The 25,306-nt window shown below is 47.0% G+C and overlaps 1 protein-coding gene across 1 annotated transcript in view; it reads right to left on the minus strand.

The window, feature by feature from the left end:
* LOC147419191 (Transducin/WD40 repeat-like superfamily protein) overlaps window positions 1-25,306 on the minus strand; it is a 168,676-nt gene that overhangs the window by 76,116 nt on the left and 67,254 nt on the right. Inside the window, exon 8 of the mRNA XM_086505596.1 lies at window positions 23,674-23,780. Coding sequence (XP_086361722.1) covers window positions 23,674-23,780 — 107 coding nt within the window. The remainder of the gene's footprint in view (window positions 1-23,673; window positions 23,781-25,306) is intronic.

A 25,306-nucleotide genomic window follows, 5' to 3' on the forward strand; every position in this document is an offset into this window, starting at 1 on the left:
CATCGCATATGCTTTTCGGATAACTTTGACTGTGTCAAGAAATATCGCAAGGTCTGATGATCGGTTTGGACAACAAAATCAGCACCTAAGAGTTAGTGCTTCCAGCTAGAAAGCGCATGAATCACGGCCAAGAGCTCTTTCTCATAGACTTGCATAGTCTTCTCCGGCCCTTGCAAAATTCAGCTTTCATAAGCAACTACCCGTCCATCTTGCATTAGCACTGCTCCGATGATACTGCCACACTCGTCACACTAGACCACAAATGACTTCCTGAGATCTGGCAAAACAATTACTGGATCTGAAGTCAACTTTTCCTTTAAGAGACTAAAAGCTGAAATCTCTTTTTGGGTCCCTGAAAGTGACCTCTTTCTTTTGCAAAGCATGAAGAGGCGATGCTATCTCTGCAAAATTTCTGATAAACCTTCTATAGTAGGAACACAATCCCAAGAAGCTTCTGACATCGTGCACAGTTTTCAAGTCTGGCCATGTCTTGATAGCTTCGACCATTGCGGGATCCATTCTGACACCATCCTTTGAGACTATGTGGCCAAGAAAGTGGATCTCTTCCGGGAAGAATTCACTTTTCTTAGGATTGACAAGTAGCCTGTGACTGCGCAGCTCTTCGAACACAATGGTCAAGTGACGCCTATGCTCCTCTTCATTCTTCAAATACACTAACATGTCATCGAAGAAGGTCCCAACAAACTGTTGATGCGAGCGGAAAATCCGGTCCATCATTCTGTTGAACGTGGCAGGAGCATTTGTTAGCCCAAACGGCATCACTAGAAACTCATAAAGACCAAATGTTGTTCTAAACACAATCTTGTGCACATCCTCTGGCCTTATACGAATCTGATGGTACCCACTCTTAAGGTCTATCCTGCTGAAAATTGCAACACCCTCTAAACGATTGAGAATATCATCAATTCGAGGAATAGGAAACCTATTCTTGATGGTATTCTTATTCAACGCACGGTAATCAATACACATGCGCCATGAGCCATCCTTCTTCTGCACTAGGAGCATTGGAAAGCAAAAGGGTGAAGAACTAGGCTGGATCAATCCCTTCTCTGATAACTCCTCAACCTGGCCCATAATCTCTTTCTGCTGCGCCCCGCTAACCCTGTAGGGAGGTCTATTTGGTGGGCTACACCCTGGCACCAAATCTATCCGATGGTCCTCAGGTCTCTCTGGCGGCAATTGCGACGGTAATGAATCAGAAAAACAGTCACTAACCTTTTGCAAAAATGCTGACCTTTCATTATCTAACACAGATAAATTGATTGATCACTATCTGAGACATCACGTGCAAAAATCAAGTACACAGAAAGATGATTCTTTATTATAGAAGTGATAGCAGAAGCAGATACAATAGGGACTGACTCTCCTTTTATCTTTACATCCAAGATGTGAGTTTTGCCCCTATGTTGTGCAGTGATCTTTTTGTTGTAGACATCCAAGACTCCATGCACTCGGAACATCCACGCGATCCCCAACAAGGCATCACATCCTTCCAACGGCATGATGTAGAACTCTTCTATGTCCACATATGACTGGATATGCAGACGCAGCTTTCCAATAATGAGAGTAACACACTCCGAGTGGCCAGGACATGCCAACCCTGCCTCTACTGTGTACCCCATCTCTTCAGCTCTGATGCCCAGCTTCACAGCTAACTCTGGTGAGATAAAGTTGGCTTTGGCACCTGGATCAAAAAAGATGAGTGCCGTCTGATCCCTAACTTTACCCCATGCCCTGCATAACTCACTGGCATTTGTTCTGGACCTGTCACCCACCATGTCTGGCACCAAACCTGTCGTGGGTTTAGGCTTCTTGCCTTTCTAGTCCTCTTTATCATCAGAGTCAACTGGTCTTTTCCTTTGTGGACAATTGGTAGCATAGTGACCAAGCTGCTCGCATATAAAGCATTTATTTTCAGCCATTAGGACCTTTTCCTCGAGCGACTTGCGCACAAAAGGCTTCCTTTTTTGTTTCTTTGCCTGCGCTCCAAAAGTCCCGGCTGAATCCTTGTCCTTGGTGGCCTTTTCTGACCCCTGTGACGCATTAAGCACCGTTTTTACAAAGGGCTTCTTTGCTGAATTTTTCTTTTGCTGCCCTCCTTTGTCGTTGCTCGGAAACCCACTGTCCTCTCCTTTCAACAAGGCAAGACCAGTGTTAGCAACTTCCATTAGCTGAGTGAGGGTAGCCACTCTAATCTTGGTACAGTAATCGCAAAGCCCTTTAGGCAGCCCACAACAATACTTCTCTATCTGCTCTGTCAATGGCATAAATCTGTAGGAGGTCTCTGAGAGTAACCCTTTACAAAACCTGCTGTTGTACTCCAACAAGCTCTTGCATGAAGCTGAAGTAAGCCGGTGCCAATCTGTCATGACGTCGGCTTCAAATTCATTTGACAACCAAGCAGATGCAAACATTTGCTTGAAGTAAACCCAAGTGGCAGGTGCCTTCCTTGCATTAACAATGTCGTCCACCAAGTAAGCGTACTGTCCTTTAAGAAAGTGGCAGCTTTCCTGATTTTCGAGGCCTCTGTAAAATTCCCTCCTGCATAAGTTGTATCAAATTGTTGGAGGAAGGTAAGAGCCTTTGCTTTATCTTCAAAGCCACTGAAAGTACTGAACTTTACAGCTGCACCACCTTCTTTGTAAGCTTTCGGCTTCTCCAGTGCCCCCAAGTTGTCATAAGGAATTTATGCAACATGGGCACTGTAGTAGGCATGATCAGCACATCTTGGCCATTCACATTTTGCATCCGAGGTGCGATATCTGGCTGCTGTCAAGAAAAACCAGCCATGCCAAAATGACCCTGTGGCACCCCAAACTGGCCGTGGTTGCTCTGAAAACCCTGTTGCATGCCGATGCTACCATACATGGGGTTTGGCCTCATGCCTTGCATACCCCCAAACACTGTTCCTGGCACGTACGGCCGACTTCCAGGCACATAACCAGCCATATTTTGGAACACTGATCCACCTCCGAAATACCCAGGATGTACCGTGGGTGGTGGAAAAACTGGGTGCATAGCCTGGTAACCAGTTCCTTGTCCATTCAAGACAGCATGCTCGCTCTGAAAGGTGGCGGGCTGAACTGGCATAACCGGTGGAATAGGCATTCTAGCCACCTGTTAGAGGACGGGAGGAACCTGCTTTGGAGCCCCTAACTCCGCAACATGCGAGTGTTCCCTATCCTCCTAAGCCGCATGAAGTACCTGGGCTTGAGCCTCAACAAGCTCCGTGCGCGGCGTAGGTTGCCTATATTGTTGCTGCACTGGTGGCGCCTGCAAGAACTCCAGAAACCTTGGATTCTGCACCAGCTGCAAAAAGACATTCACCGCGGCAACTAACTAACTCTTGAACGCATCATCCTCAAGTTGCCCAGTCATAAAGCCCTGTACTATGGGAGGGACATTCACATTGACAGGAGGTACAGTCTGACGTGGCCATGAGCTCTCGCCAATCTCGAAAACCATAGGAATCTCCTGCCTGTCCTTTGAAGAGGAACACTCTTCCATAATGCCCTTCCCCTTGTCGGCCATAGTGTAAATCCCGCGTTCCTGCACTCTGTGTCTTTACCCAAAACAACCGAGGCTCACTCTTTGAGGAAAAAGTGATTGATGTCCCGGGAACGGAACCATGAAACCAGCTCGTGGGGCAGCAAACGTTGGCTTTCACCCGAAATTCTTTACTTCAGAAACACACAGAGTACTTTGCAAAGATAACTTGTAACGGGGATTAAAACCTAAGTACACACACGGCTCGGAAGCTAGAATGCTCCGAGCAAAAGCCGACAACCTGTAGGCCCCAAAATTGGCGCCCCTTTAGGTATTTCTTTATTCTTTAACAGAGGGAATAAAACCTGTGATCTCCTACGAGCTGCCCCGCACAATCTAAGCTAAGAAACACCTGTTGTGGCCCGATTTCGGCAGCATAGCTGTACTAGGACGCTTCACAGTCAGTATCCCCACGCAATAGATGACTTTTCCGATGCATACGGACACTTTGCAAAACCTGGCAAGAATCTGCAGCACGCTGAATTCTATGTTTTTTTGCCCCAAAAATGCGTCAGTTCACCTGTACAGCGGTCCCCTCGCATCCCCGAACCTCCTGGGGGTATTAGGGTCTGGGGCCGAAACCCTAAACCTGCAAAAATACACAGCAGGCTGTAATTCCCTGTTTTGGGCTCCGTTTCGCGTGTCGGTCGCATCTGTAGCAAGACCTCGAGCTCCCGCACATGTAGGGCTACTTGCCCTTTGAATCGGACGAGATTTCTCACGTGAAACCTCTCCGAATTCACATGTACCTGCGGGGGATTAGCGGCTAGCTAATCCAATACCTGTGTAAGAGGCTCTTGCCTCGGCAATCGCGCATGAACCCACATAACTGTACATTGGTCAAATGAAAAGCCCACTAGAGGGGCATAACACACTGCTCATAGGGGAGAGAGAGAGCAGTGCGTAGCGTGCAGGGCATCGCTCCTGGCACCGCACTGTACATAAGGGGGAAAGGAAGCACTCCATAGCTCTTAACTTGTGACAAAATGCAAAAGGAGCCTCTCCCAGCATAAAATTCAGCGCCCATTTTTCAGCATGAGGCAAGTTCATGAAAAACTGCCACTTGGAGCATTTACAAGCATTTGCCCGTTTCCGGTTTGCCGCCTAAAAATCTCCCGACTGGTCGCCCAGTTGACTTCGCGGCAGAGTTGCAAAGTGTTCCCCTAGTCATATCGGAGGTAATGACGCGAACACATTTCGCGGCCCAAAGTATCAGTTCCCTAAATTTTAGGTGATTTCGTTGGGCTCCCACTGATCATCTGACCATCTATCCTCATTGGCACCACATCCAAAAGTGTAATGTGGCCCAACTGTCGGATACTTTCTGTTGGTAGTCCCACCTTGACTTTGTGTCTTTATTGAGTTCACTTCCTAGTATCCACCAACTTGCTAAGTGCGACGGGGGGACCTATATGATCTTGCTCTGAGCCTAGACATCCTCTTACTCTACGAATTCCAGTGCCGACCACTTCCCGTCTGCGGGTGAAACTACCATTCACATTGGCCATACAATGTGTCCGATCGTTTGCTACTTCAAAAAGAGGGTCTCAAAACTAAAACAAAACCCATTGGAAAGAAAGCAACAACTAAAGTTAGCAGTTGCCGCGTCCTCGTGACATAGTTAACAGCTGCCACGTCCTCGTGACATCTTCCTGTGATTTCTCTCCTAATCCGGAGCATAAAGAACCTTGGCAGATGCATCCCATTATCCAACCCAACCAAAGCCGCGCCCAAAACCCTACCTCCTTCATTCCTAACCCCATAGGCCATCAAGAAGAAACCTCCCAACCTCCGGATCACCCTTTCTACAATCAAACCAAATATCCCCTCATCTAAACTCAAAAGCCCCTACTCTAGCTGAAACCCCAAAGCTAATCCTCTTATCTGAAATCCCTCTTAGCCCCATTACCTCCCTTACCAAACCACCGCCTTTGTGAAACACCTAAAAGCGTCTGATAAAATCATTACTCTCTCTCTTGAGGACTTCTTTGAACTTTTGAACTTTACAAGAAAATAACTAAAGCCACTGGTTTTGTAAAACACCTAAAAGAGCTTCATAAAGTCCATTTACCACCCATTAGTCTCAACATGAAACCACCTCGACTCAATCTAGAGAATAGCCAAGCCCAAGCAGTCCTCACCGCCAAGCTTACCTCCCTCGCAATCCAAATACCAATTGGATTATACCCAATGTAACAAACTGCTGACATGTCAAAGCCTAAAGAATGGAGCCAACTTACAGATGTGGCCGAGGGGCATAAAGAGTCACCAAGTGATGACGTGGCTGCCCGAGAGTAAAAACCCTAACCCTAAAACCTGCAAACCCTAATTCTGGAAACCCTAACCCTAAAGCCTGCAAATCCTAATTCTGGAAACCCTAACCCTAAAACCTGAAAACCCTAATTCTGGAAACCCTAACCCTAAAACCTGCAAACCCTAATTCTGCTGCCAAAAACCCTAAAACTGCAGAAATCCTAACCCTAACCCTAAGGGCAGCAGGGAGATTTCCGCGTTCTGCACTGGCTGATCGTGTGGCAGGCTGTATGGATTTCCGTGATTTATGTTGGCAGCTTTTTGGCTTTTCTTTTGGACCAAAAGCTTTTGAGTTTTATAAGCTTTTTACTGTAACTGCTTTTCAAGCCAAGGGCCTTTAAATATGAGGCTAGGGCTCATTCTCTAGCATGCTTTTTGGAGAAGGTACAGAGTCTGGAATACCGGCTTGTACTATGTTGATGCAATATAAAGAAATACCGAAAGGGGCGCCAAGGTTTGGGGCCAATACTCTATGGGGTGGATTTCCGCCACTCCGTGTCGCGTGTCCTCTCTTTCTTTCAGTCCAGTTGTTATTGAAGTGTTAAAAGTTTGTTCAGCCTGTTCTTTTCTATTGGCACGTGGTGCCCGTCTTGTGACACCCAAGCTCTTGTTGAAGCCCTAAAAATCCTCATCCAAAACCTCAGAAAAGAGTTTGATGGCTATCATACCAAGGTAGCGGCTCTTTTCACCAACCTCACGATAAAACTTTCCCATTTGTTCAACGACCAACTCAGGTACAAGTGAAACATATACTAAGTAATACCCTCCCGGTAAATACCTCAAGCAGAATAGCCTGTTTATCCTACAAAAATGGTCATTTTAAAGGCTAACGGGGAACACTGGGTGAACCCCAAGTTGTAAGCTTCGCTCCAACTTATAGGACACCGCACTTATCTTCTCCAAGACTTGAGACGGTCCACAATCAATAATGCAGATTACATGTTGGCGTGAAGAGTTTAAGAGCCCTTGGGTATTTTAAGACATGCATGCATGCTCCCTAGGAGCTCTCAGAGCTGTTGATGCTTCCTGGCATAAAAGGCTGCACAATCATTTGCAATCCTTATGGTTTCCTTCCCAATAGTGAGCATTTCCTACTAAGATTGCAAAAAAATTGCATCTTGACGGAAATTTGAGGCATCATCAATCTACCACGCAGAATGCAGATGAATTAGCTCTGGGCAAGACGAGCTCGTTGCTGCTCCCGCTAGCCTGCGCATCATCCCCCCCGCTGCCCTTCACCAGTCCCCCTCTCGACATCGCTCTCCCCTCCCTCCCGCCTCGTGTTGCACGCTAGCCTGGCGGGGCGCTGCCCCCAGCCAGCGCCGCGTGCCACCAGCCCACCTTATCCATCCATCCCCCCATTCGCCAGCATTGTTGGTGGGCTGATTTCAGCTTGTCAACAAACGCTCCATCACCCCCGTCGCTCGCCTCCTTCCACAGCAGAATGGAGACTCATGCTTCGCCATAGAGGGACTCTGAAGAAGCTCCCTCGACCGACCCCACAGAGCCCACCATTCGACTTGCTATGTCGCCAGCACAACAAGCAAGCCTCGCAGCAAAGGTCGAGCGCCTCCAGACCACCTCTGTTATCTGCAAGATCATCAACAGTCGACCAAGAAGGCGAAGTGTGGGACCTCCTTCAAGCCCATCTCTTAGCAGAGGTGGGAAAGATCATCAACATACAGGTCCTTGGGTGAGGGTATTATCAGATCGAGTTTGAGACTCCCTAGATGGCTGCAAAGTCATTTCGATGAGTCCGTTGGCCATACGAGCGGTCAGGGCTCATTCTGACAGTGGCGCCATGGTTTCGACCCAGCTTCAAATGTTCTTGTTGAGGAGGCAGATCTGTCCGTTTCAGTCTGTTTCCCCGGCCTGAGTAGAGGGAGTACCTTCCGCTTCTCTCCAAGATTGGTTCCAAGATCGGGACAGTCTTGGAGACCCCGCACACGGTAGCTTCGATTGCTACCAAGGCAGAAGATGTTCCCATCGAATGTGTTTTGGTTCGTGACACACACACCTCCCAAAGGTGGTTCTCCTACCTAGGGTGAGTGGCAGGTGGTCACGCCAAAGGGTGGAGTATTCGGCACTCCCTAACCAATGCTTCATTTGCAGGCAGATGGGGAGGCAGATCTGTCCGTTTTAGTCTGTTTCCCCGGCCTGAGTAGAGGGAGTACCTTCCGCTTCTCTCCAAGATTGGTTCCAAGATCGGGAGTGTCTTGGAGACCCCGCACAGGGTAGCTTCGATTGCTACCAAGGCAGAAGATGTTCCCCTCGAATGTGTTTTGGTTCGTGACACTCACACCTCCCAAAGCTGGTTCTCCTACCTAGGGTGAGTGGCAGGTGGTCACGCCAGGGGGTGGAGTATTCGGCACTCCCGAACCAATGCTTCATTTGCAGGCAGATGGGCCGCTTAGCGAAGGCCTGTCCTCGCAGAAGATTTCGACCCGCAATGAAACCGGCCTGTTCAATCCAAAAAGGGCGGTAGACTTTACTTCAAACCTTGATTTAGCTTTCACCCATTATTAGTCGTCTATTTTACCTGTACGTTCAAGACACAACAAAGGGGAGAGGGATACAGGCTGCTAGATTGCACCTGTATGAGTAGACGGACACCAGATTGGCCCCTAACTTAGGCGCCCCTTTCGGTATTTCTTTATTGTTCAAAAGAGGGAATAAACGCTGTGGTTCCTACAAGCTGCCCCGCACAAACTCGGCTGAATTTCCACTGTTCCAGCCCGATTTCGGCAACATAACTGTACTAGAACCCTTCACAGTCAGTATTCCCACGCATTGACTGACTTTCCCGACGCATACGGGCACTTTGCAAAACCTGGCGAGAATCTGCAGCACGCTGAATTCTCTGTTTTCATCCTTGAAAATGCGCCAGATCACCTGTACAGCGGTCCCATTGCGTCCCCGAACCTCCTGGGGGTATTAGGGTCCGTTTAGGGCCAAAACCCTAAACCTGCAAAAATACACAGCACGCTGTAATTTACTGTTTCGGGCTCCGTTTCGCGTGCCGGTCGCATCCGTAGCAAGTCCTCGAGCTCCCGCACCTGTAGGGCTACTTGCCCTTTGAATCGGACGAGATTTCTGGCGTGAAACCTCTCCGAATTCACCTGTACCTGCGGGGGGGATTAGCCGCTAGCTAATCCAGTACCTGTGCAAGAGGCTCTTGCCTCGGCAATCGCGCATGAACCCACACAACTGTACATTGGTCAAATGAAGAGCCCACTAGAGGGGCATAACATACTGCCAAAGGGGAGAGAGAGGGCAGTGCGTAGCGTGCAGGGCATCACTCCTGGCACCGCACTGTGCATAAGAGGGAAAGCAAGTACTCCATAGCTCTTAACCTGTGACAAATCTGAAAATGAGGCTCTCCCCCTCCTAAATTCAGCGCCACTTCTTGTTGCATGAGGCAAGTGCACCAGAAGGTGCCACTTGGCACATTTATAAGCATTTTCCCGTTTCTGGGTTGCCGTCTAAAAATATCCCAACCGGTTGCCCAGTTGACTTCACGGCAGAGTAAGAAAATGTTCCCCTTGTCATTCCGGAGGTAATGATGTCAACACATTTTCAGATCCCAAAATAGCAGTTCCCTAAATTTTAGGAGATGCTGCCATTGTATCTTTCTAGGTCATCCGACCCTCTTTGTACACTGCGGCCACATCCAGAACTGAAATGTAGCCTCTGTAGCAAAGGATTCCACTTTGGTTAGTCAATGACCCCACTTGGCTAACCATAGTCTTTGTCCAACTTTAGTGCTCTCTTGCCCTCAGGCCTGGACTCCCTCTGAACAGTTCCACACTAGCTATGCAATGCAGGGCAGTTAGATTTCTCGAGGGGTGTTTCCAAAAAGTGAAAGTAAATAGATAATAAGAAAGAAATCAACAAAAAGGATAGATAGTAGTCACACGCTGGTGACATACCCCCCTCTTGAAATCTCAAACGTCCTCGTTTGCATCTATGTCGTTCATGCTCCTAGTCAACAGTGATGTATACAACACCTGTCGACACATGTACGACACATACATGCTCATTGGCAACCCTGGTGTATTCAACATCTCATCGACTCATGTATTGCCTGCGTGTGAACCCTGTCCCAATGACATAGTGGTAGCTTCGCACTCTGCCATTGCTTTGAGTCACTAACTTTCCAATGACAAAATGGTAGCTGCACATTTTGCCACTGTCTTATAGTGCACGTTGGATCCCGTAACACTTTCGAGCATACCCAAACCGACAGTTTAAGAATGCAGTTACGCATGTACTCCTCAATAGAAGCAATCACTGTATCCTTGACAAACTGACAAGAAATACTCACTTCTATAGCACTAACCAAACTTTTGGACATTCCATAAGAGCAATTGCCAAACTGACAATCTGTACAGCTCTAACATTCATGTTACAGGTATTTGATTTGAGCTCACTTTAAATACCATGTACATCATTTGTTTCAGAAGCCATTGTCACACTGACAATCCATGTAGCTTTGAAACTCAAGGGGTCAAGGTAGGTTGCAAATCGAAGGCTTCCAGGTAAAGTGCTAACACAGTTCGTGACTCTGCAAGTTCACCTTCTTCCATCCACTTAGCATCCATTGGTGGATAGTTTCTGAACTTTACCAAGTAACGCCTAGCAACCTTGCCATTCACTTTCCCTTCTTTGTGTGCCAAAATCTGTTTAGGGACCAAGATCTCGTCAAATTCCTCGACTTCCGGCTGATCTTGAGCTGGCATATCTTCTGGCACATCACCCACATAGGGTCTGAGAAGACTCACATGAAACGCATTGTGAATCTTCCAGCTGTCAGGCAATTTCAGCCTATATGCAACATCACTAATTATGTCGCATACTTGAAAAGGCCCATAGTAACGCATGCTGAGCTTTGGAAACAGTCTTTCCTTGCCCTTCATCTTCTTTAACCTTGCCTTTTCAAAGCGTAAAAGCACCCAATCACCAAGTGAATATACCACTTCACGACGGTGACGATCAGCTGCTTTCTTTTGCTTTGCCTGAGTCCTTTCTAAGGCCACTTTGACCTTCTTGTACATTTCATCCATGTCCTGAACATACTTATCTGCTTCAAATATCTTGTCCTTTGTATGCAGTATGGGAGGAACTTTCTTGCCACCTTCAACTATCTCAAAGGGTGCCTTGCCAGTTGATGAATGCACTGTATTATTGTATGCATACTCCACCAATGGCAAATACTGCTCCCACTTTCCTTTATGCTCTGACACATAACACTTCAGCAGATCTAGGACAGTAGAATTTGCCTCTTCTGACTGCCCATCTGTTTGAGGATAAAATGACGAAGAGAATTTGAGCATGGTGCCCATATTCTCAAACAAGCCTCTCCAGAACAAACTTGTCATGCGTGGATCACGCTCGCTAACAATCGACTGTGGCATGCCATGATACTTGAAAATATTGCTCATAAACAAGCCTGCCATCTGATCTGGCTTTATCCTCTTCCTGAAAGGAATAAAATGAGCCTGTTTGCTAAATCTACAAATAATGGTCCAAATACCATCGTTTCCTGTCTGCGTTCTCGGAAGATCAAAGATAAAATCCATAGCAATACTTTCCCATGGTTTATCTAGAATAGTAGTGGTTGCAATAACCCTGGTGCCTTTTGCCTGTCAAACTTGACCTTTTGGCATATTAGGCATTCTCGCACAAAGGCATCCACATCTCTTCTCAATGTAGGCCAATAGAAGAATGTCTCAACCGCTTTAAATGTAGCATCAATACAACGATGCCCTGCATACGGTGGGACATAACTCTCTTCCATAACTTTGCGTCGCAATGGCTTTGTGACACACAATCTGCCATGCATCATCATGAACCCGTCTTTAAGAAGATAGTGTTCATGACGTTGTCCTTGCATTAGCTTCTCGAAGACCCTTGCAAAATCTTCATCATTTTCATACTGTTCTCTCATATCATCAAGTTCATGATGATAAGGAATTGACACAGCTGAAATTTGTGGCTTCCTTGACAAGGCATCAGCCACAACGTTCTTCTTGCCTTCCACATGCAAAATCTGAAAATGCAACATGGACAAGATATTTGCCCATCGCATATGCTTCTCAGATAACTTTGTCTGTGTCAAGAAGTACCGCAAGGTCCGATGGTCCTTTTGGACAACGAAATCTGCACCTAGCAGGTAGTGTTTCCAACTTAAGAGCGCATGAATCACGGCCAGTAACTCTTTCTCATAGACCTGCATGGTCATCTCTGGCCCTTGCAAAATTCTGCTCTCATAGGCTACTACCCTGCCATCTTGCATTAGCACTGCACCAATGCTACTACCGCAAGCATCACACTGGACCACAAATGACTTCCTAAGATCTGGCAACACAATGACTGGATCTGAAGTCATCTTTTCCTTTAAGAGATTAAAAGCTGAAATCTCTTTCTGTGTCCATCTAAAGGTGACTGCCTTCCTTTGAAGAGCGTGTAAAGGTGAAGCAATCTCAGCGAAATTTCGGATAAACCTTCTGTAATAGGAGCATAGTCCCAAGAAGCTTCGGACATCATGCACCGTCTTCAAATTTGGCCATGACTTGATCGCTTCAACTTTTGCAGGATCCATTCTGACACCATCCTTTGAGACAATGTGTCCCAGAAAGTGAATCTCTTCCAGAAAAAACTCACTTTTCTTTGCATTGATGAGCAACCTATGACTGCGTAGGTCTTTGAACACAATGGCCAAGTGATGCCTATGCTCCTCTTCATTCTTTGAGTAGACTATCATGTCATCAAAGAATGTACCAACAAACTGCTGGTGTGGACGGAAAATTCTGTCCATCATGCTATTGAACGTAGCAGGAGCATTTGTGAGACCAAAGGGCATCACTAGAAATTCGTAAAGGCCAAACGTTGTTCTCAAAGCAGTCTTGTGCACATCCTCTGATCTAATGCGGATCTGATGGTACCCACTCTTTAGATCTATCCTGCTAAACATAGCTGCTCCTTCTAATTTGTCCATAATATCATCAATTCTAGGTATAGGGAACCTATTCTTGATGGTATTCTTGTTCAGTGCACGGTAGTCGATGCACATACGCCATGAGCCATCCTTTTTCTGCACCAACAACACTGGAGAACAGAATGGAGATGAACTGGGCTGAATCAGCCCCTTTTCTAACAGCTCCTGTACTTGGCCCATTATCTCTTTCTGCTGAGCCACACTAACCCTGTACGGAGGCTTATTTGGTGGGCTACTGCCTGGCACCAAATCTATCGCATGGTCCTCGGGTCTCTCTGGCGGTAATTGAGACGGTAATGAATCAGAAAAACAGTCACTATACTGTTGTAGAAACATTGACCTTTCTTTATCTAGCACAGATAAATTTGATTCATCACAATCTGACACTTCACGTGCAAAAACCAAGTACGCAGAAAGATGCCTTTTCATTACAGAAGTAATAGCAGAAGCTGATACAGTAGGAATAGACTCCCCTTTAAGCTTTACATCTAGAATGTGAGTCTTTCCCCTGCTCTGTACAGTGATCTTTTTGTTGTAGGCATCCAGGATTCCCTGTACACGAAACAACCAAGGAATACCTAACAACACATCACATCCGTCCAGTGGCATGATGTAAAATTCTTCAGCATCTACATAGGACTGGATATGTAGACGCAACTTTCCAATGATGGGTGTCACAGCCTCTGTATGGCCAGGACATGCCAAACCTGCCTCTGCTGTATACCCCATCTCTTCAGGTCTGATTCCCAACTTTGAAGCCAATTCTGGGGAAATGAAGTTGGCTTTGGCACCTGGATCAAAGAAGATAAGCATTGTTTAATCCCTGACCTTTCCCCATGCTCTGCAAAGCTCACTTGCATCTGAATTTGGCTTGTCGCCCACCATATCTGGCACTAGACCAGCCATGGGCTTCTTTCCTTTCCAGTCCTCCTTGTCTTCAGAATCAGCTGGCCTTTTCTTTGTAGGATAGTTGTAAGCAATGTGGCCAGGCTACTCACATATAAAGCATTTGTTCTCTATCCTCAAGACCTTCTTTTGCTCTTCTGACTTGCGAGGAAAACGTCTTTTCCATTTCTTTGCGGGTCCTTTTTCTGATTCAGCCGTAGCTTTATCTTTCCCTGCGTTGGCTGACTCCTGAGTCCCTTTAGGAGCCTCATTGGGAACATGCTTCTTGGCTGAATTTTTCTTGCCTGATCCTGCCTTGACGCCAGTGTTAAATTCACAATCTTCTCCCTTGAGCAAACCATTCCCAGTGTTTGCTACCTCGATGAGCTGCGTCAAAGTAGTGACTTTTGTCTTCGTGCAGTATTTTCTTAATCCTTTGGGTAGGCCACAACAGTATTTTTCAATCTGTTCTGTCAATGGCACAAACCTATAGGAAGTTACTGGAAGTAGAGCTTTCCAAAACTTCCCATTGTAATCATCCAGATTTCTGCAAGTGGCAGCATTTAGCTGGTGCCATTCTGTCATGACATCTGCTTCAAAGTCATCAGATAACCATGCTGCTGCAAAAACCTGCTTGAAGTAAATCCATGTGGACGGAGCTTGCCCTTGAAGCAATAAAGTTGTCCACCATTGTCCCGCATTCCCTGTCAAGAAAGTGGCTGCCTTGCGGACCTTTGAAGCCTCTGTAAAGTTTCCCCCTGCATAGGCCTTGTCAAACTGCTGGAGGAATGAGAGAGCCTTCTTCCTGTCATCAAACCCTGTAAAGGTCGTGAAAGACACACCTTTGCCACCTTCCTTGTACGGAGTTGGCCTCTCCAGCGGCGTTAAATTGTCATATGGAAGTGACTGAAACATGGGAACACTATTAGGGTTCATCTGTGTTCCTTGGCCGCTATTAACTTGACTTGGAAATGCCATATTTGGCTGCTGATTTGTAATTCCAACCATACCAAAATTTGCCTGTGGCATCCAAAATTGGCCCTGACTGCTTTGAAAGCCTGGTAGCATGCCTGTGACACAATACATGGGGTTAGGCATCATCGTTTGAGCACCCCCGAACACTGTTCCTGGCGTGTAAAACTGATTTCCAGGTGCATGACCAGCCATGCTCTGGAATACCGATCCACATCCAAAATAGCCAGGGTGTACTGAAGGTGGTGGGAAGACCTGTTGCATAGCCTGTAGGTTGCTTCCCTGCCCATTAGAACCAGCTATAGGCTGCTGAAAAGTGGCGGGCTGAACTGGTACAGCTTCAAAGACTGGCATCTCAGCCACCTGTTCTTGCACCTTAGGCATAGGTTGTGGAGACTGCATGTTCTCCGTAAAGTGTACAGGTGTTTCCATTGACTGTGCGGTATGAATCACCTGTGCTCGAGCCTTAACACGCTTTTGAATATGATCCACTGACCCAACTTGCTGAGACGGAACAGGAGGTTGCAGAAAGGCTAAAAACCTCGGATTCTGCATTACTTGTGTGAACATAGCCACAGCAGTAACCAACTGGGTCCTGAATATATCGTCATCTGTCTGTGGTGGTCTTGAGGACTCACCCACTTCATGTGTGTGTTGACCCTGTGAAGAGGAAACCTCTTCAGTCACATCATCTGGTCTGTCAGCCACAATTGCAATTCACTGTGTCTGGTCTATGATCCCCTGTCTCTTCAAGCCCAAAACTGACCAAGGCTCACTTCTATGGGAAAAAGTGATTTACTCCCGTCGATGGAACCATGAAACAGGCCTATTCAATCCAAAAAGGACGGTAGACTTTACTTCAAACCTTGATTTAGCTTTCACCCATTATTAGTCGTCCATTTTACCTGTACTTTCAAGACACAACAAAGGGGAGAGGGATACAGGTTGCTAGATTGCACCTGTATGAGTAGACGGACACCAGATTGGCCCCTAACTTAGGCGCCCCTTTCGGTATTTCTTTATTGTTCAAAAGAGGGAATAAACGTTGTGGTTCCTACAAGCTGCCCCGCACAAACTCGGCTGAATTTCCACTGTTCCAGCCCGATTTCGGCAACATAACTGTACTAGAACCCTTCACAGTCAGTATTCCCACGCATTGACTGACTTTCCCGACGCATACGGGCACTTTGCAAAACCTAGCGAGAATCTGCAGAACGCTGAATTCTCTGTTTTCAGCCCTGAAAATGCGCCAGATCACCTGTACAGCGGTCCCCTTGCGTCCCCGAACCTCCTGGGGGTATTAGGGTCCGTTTAGGGCCAAAACCCTAAACCTGCAAAAATACACAGCACGCTGTAATTTACTGTTTCGGGCTCCATTTCGCGTGCCGGTCGCATCCGTAGCAAGTCCTCGAGCTCCCGCACCTGTAGGGCTACTTGCCCTTTGAATCGGACGAGATTTCTGGCGTGAAACCTCTCCGAATTCACCTGTACCTGCGGGGGGGATTAGCCGCTAGCTAATCCAGTACCTGTGCAAGAGGCTCTTGCCTCGGCAATCGCGCATGAACCCACACAACTGTACATTGGTCAAATGAAGAGCCCACTAGAGGGGCATAACATACTGCCAAAGGGGAGAGAGAGGGCAGTGCGTAGCGTGCAGGGCATCACTCCTGGCACCGCACTGTGCATAAGAGGGAAAGCAAGCACTCCATAACTCTTAACCTGTGACAAATCTGAAAATGAGGCTCTCCCCCTCCTAAATTCAGCGCCACTTCTTGTTGCATGAGGCAAGTGCACCAGAAGGTGCCACTTGGCACATTTATAAGCATTTTCCCGTTTCGGGGTTGCCGTCTAAAAATATCCCAACCGGTTGCCCAGTTGACTTCACGGCAGAGTAAGAAAATGTTCCCCTTGTCATTCCGGAGGTAATGACGTCAACACATTTTCAGGTCCCAAAATAGCAGTTCCCTAAATTTTAGGAGATGCTGCCATTGTATCTTTCTAGGTCATCCGACCCTCTTTGTACACTGCGGCCACATCCAGAACTGAAATGTAGCCTCTGTAGCAAAGGATTCCACTTTGGCTAGTCAATGACCCCACTTGGCTAACCATAGTCTTTGTCCAACTTTAGTGCTCTCTTGCCCTCAGGCCTGGACTCCCTCTGAACAGTTCCACACTAGCTATGCAATGCAGGGCAGTTAGATTTCCCGAGGGGTGTTTCCAAAAGTTAAAGTAAATAGATAATAAGAAAGAAATCAACAAAAAGGATAGATAGTAGTCACACGCTGGTGACACGCAACTAATGCTCAACCCCCCAAGGCTGAGTATGCCCAGCAAACAGGTACCCAAGACACACAGGTTGGCACCTCGATAGAGGCGAGCGACCAGCCAGCTGACGGTTGGCAGCAGGCGCCCAGCCGCCGTCGACAGGGGCGGGCTCATCACATGGTCCCCCCCTGGTGGCTGACCTCCTGTAGCTCAGCAGCATTGAGTTCCGACAGGGAGCCGTTTTGACCCCCTACAGCAGGAGTCCCCTGGGATTCTCCTTTCCGTTGTGCAGCAGGGATCACATAGAGTGGACCATGCACACAGTTCTTGACTGGCTCCAGGTCCAGGCTATTGAATTCTCACACCACACAGTGGATATGGGGGTGACGCCACCGGATGGAGCAGGATGTAGACACCTTGTGGTGCACTTGATTGCTAACACTCAGAGCCCCCCTTGCTATGTATTTGTACATGAGGATTCTTGGACAGAGAATGTAGCCCTATAAACTGCACGCTCTGCTTGGGCTTGCGTGGGACAGTCACTTCAAATGCGTTTGTCTCGAGGTCGCTCAGATGTGGATTACTCCCCATTCAAACCGGGATCGAAGATAGCGAAATTGGATGTTGTTGCAGCTTCGGTTTTCTCTCATTGATTCCATGAGGATTGTCTCATGGAATGTACAGTGTTTAGGTGGGCCCCAGTTTCAGCGCCAAGGGGTCGCTTACGCCAGGAGCTTCAGAGATGCCTTGTGGGTGGTATGATTGATATTCTTATGCTCAAGGAGCATCGTCTTTGTGAGAGATGCATTTGGCGATGTGGTCAGATATGAGACTTTTTACTTAGTTGCTTTTGGGCGTGGAGGCATTGTATGACTATTGCGGCTCATGGCAGCAGGCCATTGTGGGCAAAGGTATTATTGTGCCAGGCAGGGCCCAGTGGATTACTACGCAAGTTTATGGTTGCCTCATTGGCTTCCTGAACATCTATGTGCCCAATGTGGCAAGTGCATGAGATGAGTTTCGGTCACATATTGTAGAGTCTTTGCCGCATGCAGAGCAATGGTGTGTTGGGGGAGACTTCAGTTAAAGGACCCCTCGGACAGGATTCGAGGTAGTCATTCTACTGTGCACAGGGCTAAGTTAGAAGCTTGGGCGACCTTGAAAATTTCAGATGTTTGGCAACATGCAGGTTTTGTGTGGCCTCCAGACAGCTTATCTTTCTCTCGCTCTGACCGCAGAGTAGGAGGAGTGAATCTGTCACAAGACGAGCACCACGTGCCAATAGAAAAGAACAGACTGAACAACTTTAAGCACTTCAAATAACAACTGAACTGAGAGAGAGAGAGAGAGAGACAACACGCGACACGGAGTGGCGGAATTCCACCCCAGAGAGCATTGGCCCCAAACCTTGGCGCCCCTTTGGGTATTTCTTTATATTGCATCAACACAGTACAAGCTGGTACTCCAAACTCTGCACCTTCTCTAGGAAGCATGCCAGAGAAAGAGCCCTAGCCTCATATTTAAAGGCCCTTGGCCTGAAAAGCAGTTACAGTAAAAAGCCTTTAAAACTCAAAAGCTCTGGTCCAAAAAGCAATGCCAAAAGCTGCCAACGTAATTTACGGAGATCCATACAGCTTGCCACGTCATCATGCCAGCGCAATTTTTGGAAATCTGCCACGTCATCAGTTTTTGCGTGTGTCCGGATCCTGCTTTATTTTCTTCCTTTATGTCACTTGAGGCCCCATCAAACGAGGTCCCCATAAGTTGGTAGGACTTCTTCTATTACTTGTTCTTCTTAGGGTTTAGGGCCCTCGGCCACATCTATAAGTCGTCTCCATTCTTTAGGCTTTGACACGTCAGCAGTTTGTTACAGAATCTATCTTGGATAGATCGCTTCTACGCGAGTGACCGTCTCTATGACATGGAAGGATCTATCTACATTCATGCGCCACTGATTCTTACTGTGACAGACAGACAAAGAAGTGGGAGTGTGATGTTGCGCATCCCCGAGAGAATCTTGCTAGATACAGAGCTCAGAGAGTGGGTGGCAGCACTTTGGACAGAGAGCTTTGGCACTCAGGGCTCCCCTGCTAGTAGAGTGGCACTGGACTTGTTGAGCTTAGCCGCTTCTTCCTTCAGGAGTCTGAAGCTCGTTTGGTTGCGGCCAAGGCGAAGGAGAAGCAGCTCAGATGAGGCATTGCTTCCCTACAGCGGATGCACGAGTGCCACCCTGACAATCCTTGGTTAGAGGAGCACATGCAGCAAGCTCGACAGGAGCTAACCACCATTGAGGAGCGGCACCATGAGTTTTCCTTTCATCAACAGGTAGCTCCGTGGACCCTCCTTGGATGAGATTCAGCAATGGCGACCCATCACTATTCTCAACTCAGCCTACAAAATCTTAGCGAAGGCTCTGAGTTTGAGAATTCAGCCGCTACTTGAGAGCATTATACATGAGACTCAGACAAGTCTTGTCAAGGAGTGCAGTATCCTTGACAACATCTTTACCTTTTGGGAGGCGTAGGCCCTCGCACATCTCCAAGAAGAGGAACTTGTGATACTCCCTCTCGACTTTGAGAAGGCTTACGACAGAGTTGACTTGGATTTCTTGGAGGGCACTCTACGCAAGATGGGATTCTCAAATGCTTGGATCAGAGGGGTGCCGGGTCTCTACAGATGTGTGCATAGTCAGATGCTCTTGGCATGGGAAGAGGGGAACGCTTCATGCTCACGCATTCAGTTAGACAGGGTTGCTCTCTTGGCCCCTTCCTCTTTCTCTTCTATGCTGAGGCGATGACCAGACTTTTAACTTCACAAGAGGTTGGTTTGTGTGGTTTATAGCTCCCTATTAACGCAAATGAGTTGACGAATCAGGCATGTACTTGGAGGGCCATGAGGCCAATTTGAACAAGTGTGAGCAAGCTCTTGAGGTGTTTTGTTGTGCATCAGGGGCACTGATCAACTGGAGAAAGACTGCGGCTTTCTGGTTTGGCAGTGCTCCTACGCCTGATTGGTCGTTGGGCAAGGGCTTCAAGTGGATCCTCCCAGGGACTTCTGTACAATATCTAGGTTCTCGATTCGTCTCCAGAGCAGCAGTCTGCCCCGCTCCTCCTATCCATTAGGAGAAAGTTGTTACATTGGAGCTCTACACGACTCTCTTTGGCTGGTAGAGTGGTAGTGACCAACCAGGTGCTTTTGGCTACTATGTGGTACATCACGTCTTGTTGGATCTTCTCGAGTTCCTCTATCAACCAACTGGAGAGGCTGATCAGGAATTTTTTGTGGTCAAAGCTGGACACCCAGTCAGCCAGGGCCAAGGTGTCCTGGCAGGTCATCACCTTACCATGTTCTCAGGGAGGGTTAAGGATCATCGACCCAGCACGGCAAAGCAGAGCCGTCCTTGGGAAGTTGGTGGTCAGAGGACTTCTTCCAAGAGAGGAGCCCTGGAAGGATTTGTTGCTACATCGGATTCGTGCTGGAGTCCCTCATACGGGTGGCCCTTGGAGCCCGTCCAACAATTGAATTTTTACAGAGATGCACCGGATCGGCTTGAGCAGGAATTGGGAGGACCGATTTTCCGCGAGTCTTCTTAGGTCCTGGGAGCATCTAAGGAGTGGCCTAGAGCAGCACCAGCCCACTTGCATGGAGGAGCGCTTGAGACAACCTCTTGCTTGGAACCCCATGGTTAGCACACACAGAGGCCACTTGGTTGGCCGCAAGCGTCATGTTTCTTGGGGTCCCATGGCAGAGGATCCAGCCTGCACGTTCGGTGACTGGCTAGAGTTTTCAGACCTTCCTGAGGAGGTTCAGAGCATCCGGTTACGAGGCATGCGGGGGGTGTAAAGCATGTGCAAGATATTACAGAAGCTATTCCAGCTGAGTGGCACACCCCTCTCGAGGTAGCAGCTCCCAGATGGATGGGGGCCTTCACACGCCTGGAGGTCCTCATTGCAGTTAGGGCTTGCTCAGAGACTGTGCCCCACATGTTTTTTGAGATTCAGGGGGAGAGGCAACTTCACAGTGTCTCAATAGAGGCACCACAGGTTGCAGAGGGTTGTTTCCAAAGGACTAGAGTTGTGGGCATCTATGGGAGGACCTATGTGATCGATCCTCACCCAGCAGATCTTGAGTCACGACACTGGTGGCTTTGGGCTTGAGAGAGCCGCCCGCTGGTACGAGTACAGCGGGACCCAGGAGAGTGGTTCTGGAGGGATCCTCTCGCTTCAGCCGATCACCCAGGGGTTCCTTTTTTCCAGTACACAGCTCTTTTGGGGCAACACATATTGACAGCACAGAGAGAGGCTCGCCCAGCTGCAGCACTTCACTAGCAGGAGGAGGGTCTCACAGCTGAGTTCTGGACAAGTTTTTGGGAGCGGTTGTGGGACAGCAGGCAGCCAAGGAGAGCTACTATATTTCAGTGGCTGTGGTTGGTACACACCGGCTTTTTGACAGCCTGTGCCCATCCTGTGGAGAGTCAGGGACATTGTTTGTGGGACTGCCCCATGGCACATCAGGTTTCGCTTCGGATTCTCGGGCTGATGCCATCCCTCTCTACAGCCCGACAGTACACTTGGGGTACTGCAGCTTGGTCCACTCTCACGGGCCCAGCACTCCATTTTGAGTTGGCTTTCACCAGCAGGATGATAGTGATCCAGGAGGGTCAACCTACACTGCAGCTTGCCGCAGAGCTCATCCCTCAGGAGTGGTGCAATGAGAGTGGTGTTGGGAGCTCATCTGCGGCCTGACACTCTGGTTCATTTGGCGGGCCCGCTGCTTCCGCATCTTCGAGGCTCGCCCTGTTCCACCGGCAGAGACTGTTCGGGACATTTGGTTGGAGCTGAAACACACACTCAGGGGTCAGTATGAGAGACTTCAGGGCAGCTCTGACCGCATGCGGGAGTGCCGTGAGGCTTTCTTGCGACTATGGCACCCAAGGCCTTTCTTCACCATGGTTCAGGGTGCGCCTAGATGGCACTACCGGCCACCAGTGTGGCTTTTTCCTCCTCCCATCTCGTGATCTAGCCCTCAATGTACATACTTTTTCTCACTGGGACAGTCTCCCCATGTTTTCTGTTGTAGCCCTCTCATAGAGGTGGTTTGTAGCCTTCGGGCAGTTCTCATTAACTAATGAAAGGATCTCTTTCCTTGCAAAAAAAAATTTGCATCTTGACTTCTTGCAATCCAATAGCATTGAATGGTTGACATATGCATGTACGGACAATAACTAGTGGCCGCATGTGTAGGAGATCATTTCCCATTTACTCTAACGACAAGAGGCATACGCGCACATGTCTTCCATCATCGCGTGCGTGCATTCTGCCTGTCCACCAGTCTCAAGCCGCGGACAACACACACAACTAGATTTTCAATCATAGAATAGTCATTTGCCAAAAATGAAAAGAGAGCTACATTCTACAATTATTGTCAAACACCTCAGGCGAACCATATAGCAAATATAAGTGTTCCGCAAAGAGTTGAGCCTAGATGATCTTTGCCATGGCTTCAAGCTGCCACAATCAACCTTAAGACATCATGACCTCTGCTAGTATGAAAAAGTCCAGTTACAAAGTTCGTTGAAAGGCTACTTAACCTTCGGTGCGAAATTTGCAACGGATATAAGATTTGGCGCATGTCTAGTGCTCAACTGTATGAAGCTTGCACTATGCTCTGTCTCGCACTTATTGGTTAGATAGGGCAAAGCAGGTTGATTCTTCTCCTAGTGGATCCGATGCGATTTTCTACAGCATACACCATAGATTCCGACAAAAAATCTGACAGAGAACACGAGCAGGAGACCAAATCTGAAGATAAAGCATCAAAGGAATCTGAGAGAGAAATTGAAGAAGAGGAAACCGATCACGAGAAAGCTCGGATGAGGAGGTTCAGCGAGACGAAGCTCACCCTAAGGACCTTGTAGATTCGAAGACCCTATTCTTGCCAATCACGACGACAGTAGGAAGTGCAAGCTTGTATGGATCGATTTCTTGCTTGTGCTCAGGCCCTCTTTATGCTAAGCACATGCGAACTCCGTCTATGACCGAAGTTTTTGAGAAGTGACAAAACACTGTAAACCCTAAATCAACAACGCTAACGAAAGTCAAAGCAAAGCCACATCTTCTACCAGCAAGAAAGGGTCAAACTCTTCTACCACTCCGTGAGATTTGTAAAAAGAAATTGAGCGTCAAGTGTACATGCGGTTGGTTCAATTGGGACATGTACCAAGTCCCAAACTTGAAAAGTCAAAGTCTTTTCCCGGTTATTTGAGCAAAAAGCCAGCTTTTTTCAACAGGGGTGCTCGTCTCAATGCATTTGGTTCTCGGAGTACCCATAGAAGTGCTTTTGGAAACACTGCAGAGATGTAATCGACTATGACAACGAGCACTTGGACAGCAATGAGGAAGAGATTGAAAGACCGCAGAAGAAAAGAGCAGATTCTCGCCGACACAAAAAACATTATGATTATCCGGAAGATGATGAAGATGAGGATGAACATTAAGATGAGGACAATGATGATTATCCTCCAACTTTTGGGACGACTTTTGGGCAAAACCATCTTTTACGGACGACAAACCATGAGTTGAATTGACAATTTGGAGGTGCAAATGCACATTTCAAACTTGTCTCAACGCATACAAATGTCTCTTTTGTCCAAAGCGTAGAAAGCTTTAACTTACCAGTTTGGCCATCTCTTGTACTCGTGATGGTGGATTGTTGCTTAAAATCTCTACCTGGACAGGACGTATCAAAGACTCTTATAGTTTTGTTATATCCACAAAACAATCTGCAAAAGGAGATCAATGTACAATACTTGGATAAGCAACACATTGGATGAGTGACACAATAAAAAGTGATATTAATAATGACATGACCAATTATTTCCGGTCACACCAAGGTAGAGCTATCTATGCTATAAAGGCGTACAAGGCACATTGTGGCAATTCAGTTCCTTATAATGTACCAAATGAAATTTATATATCTGTTTTTGCTTGTGATAATTTTAAACAGAGGTTTTTGTCCTGATTTCTGATCATTACGATTTAAATTGCTTCTTTTACTAAAAAACAAATACACACAAGACATAATGCCATAATATACAACCTACTTATGAAGCCATAATATAGATAGAGGCCCACCATTGAGGTTCATCATCCTCTTCAAGATGACAATTCCTTACCTCATAAAACGGTAGTCATATTATCAAATTCTTTACGAAATGCTTGCTTCACAACTTGCTACTTCTCAAAAAGTATATTACATGGTAACCCCACTCTCAACCAACGTATAAGGAATCATGCACCAACTGTTCTCCATGATATACTGATAGGTGTTGCACTCTTGTATCTAAAAATTATTCTGCATCTTGTGAACAAAACTTCCACCAAATCTTGTGCACTACATCATGTTATATAAGGCACTCCTATCAGATGAAAATTTGGATCTTCCAAACCAAACAATGCTAACTATTTGTATCAAAAGTTCAATCAGAGAAACTGTCCTCTCCCCCAACATATCCTAAATAAATCCCTGACCAAGAAATTCCACAAAAAAGGGAGGCCATTAGACAATCTCCTCCCATTGCAACACTTATTAATGTTAGACAACCATATTCCATGCTCCACATAGACACCGTTAGACAAGATCGGCAGGTGGGACTCAGGAATCTTCGACCACATTATTGAAGCTAGTAATCAACATCTAGCAGAGAAGTACAATGTCTAATACCCCTTCAAAGAACATATCTAAGGTGCCCGAATGAACTTAGAATAAAAGCTTTGACCACCAATTTGCCTCTCTTTTGTTATACCTCCATCCCCTATTCACCTCATACTGCTGTTGCAATCATCATGTCCAAGAAACCCTTGCTCCTTGCACCTCTGTGACCATCTGTTTGCAGCCCTTAAATCAGTAGAGCTAGTAAATACTTCTTATCAAAATTTGCAAGCCTCTGTAACTTCCTAAAGCATGCCATAGAAACGAGGCAACACACCATGGAGTGGCCAGTGGTACATGAACTTTTACTGTGACCTTGTTAGCTGAAGATAGCGTGCAGTAATTTTTCTCCTGATGAAGATAGAACTGCTCTTTTGCCTAAAGCCCCATCCAGCCAATATTTTATAATGAAAGACCAAGAGTGAGAGTGAGAGTGAGACTTGGAGAGTGAAAGAAAGATTGGGTAAAATGTAAGTGAGAATGGAGAGTTGGAGAGTGAAAGAAAGATTGGGTAAAATGTGTACATGAACACCTGTGGGTGTGGTACATTTCCATGCAGTCCATGTCTAGATATGCTATTTTGCAATAGAAGAAAAG

The sequence above is a fragment of the Adiantum capillus-veneris genome, chromosome 29 (genome assembly GCF_014529385.1).
Source record: "Adiantum capillus-veneris isolate H3 chromosome 29, ASM1452938v2, whole genome shotgun sequence".
NCBI classification, from domain to species: Eukaryota; Viridiplantae; Streptophyta; class Polypodiopsida; order Polypodiales; family Pteridaceae; genus Adiantum; species Adiantum capillus-veneris.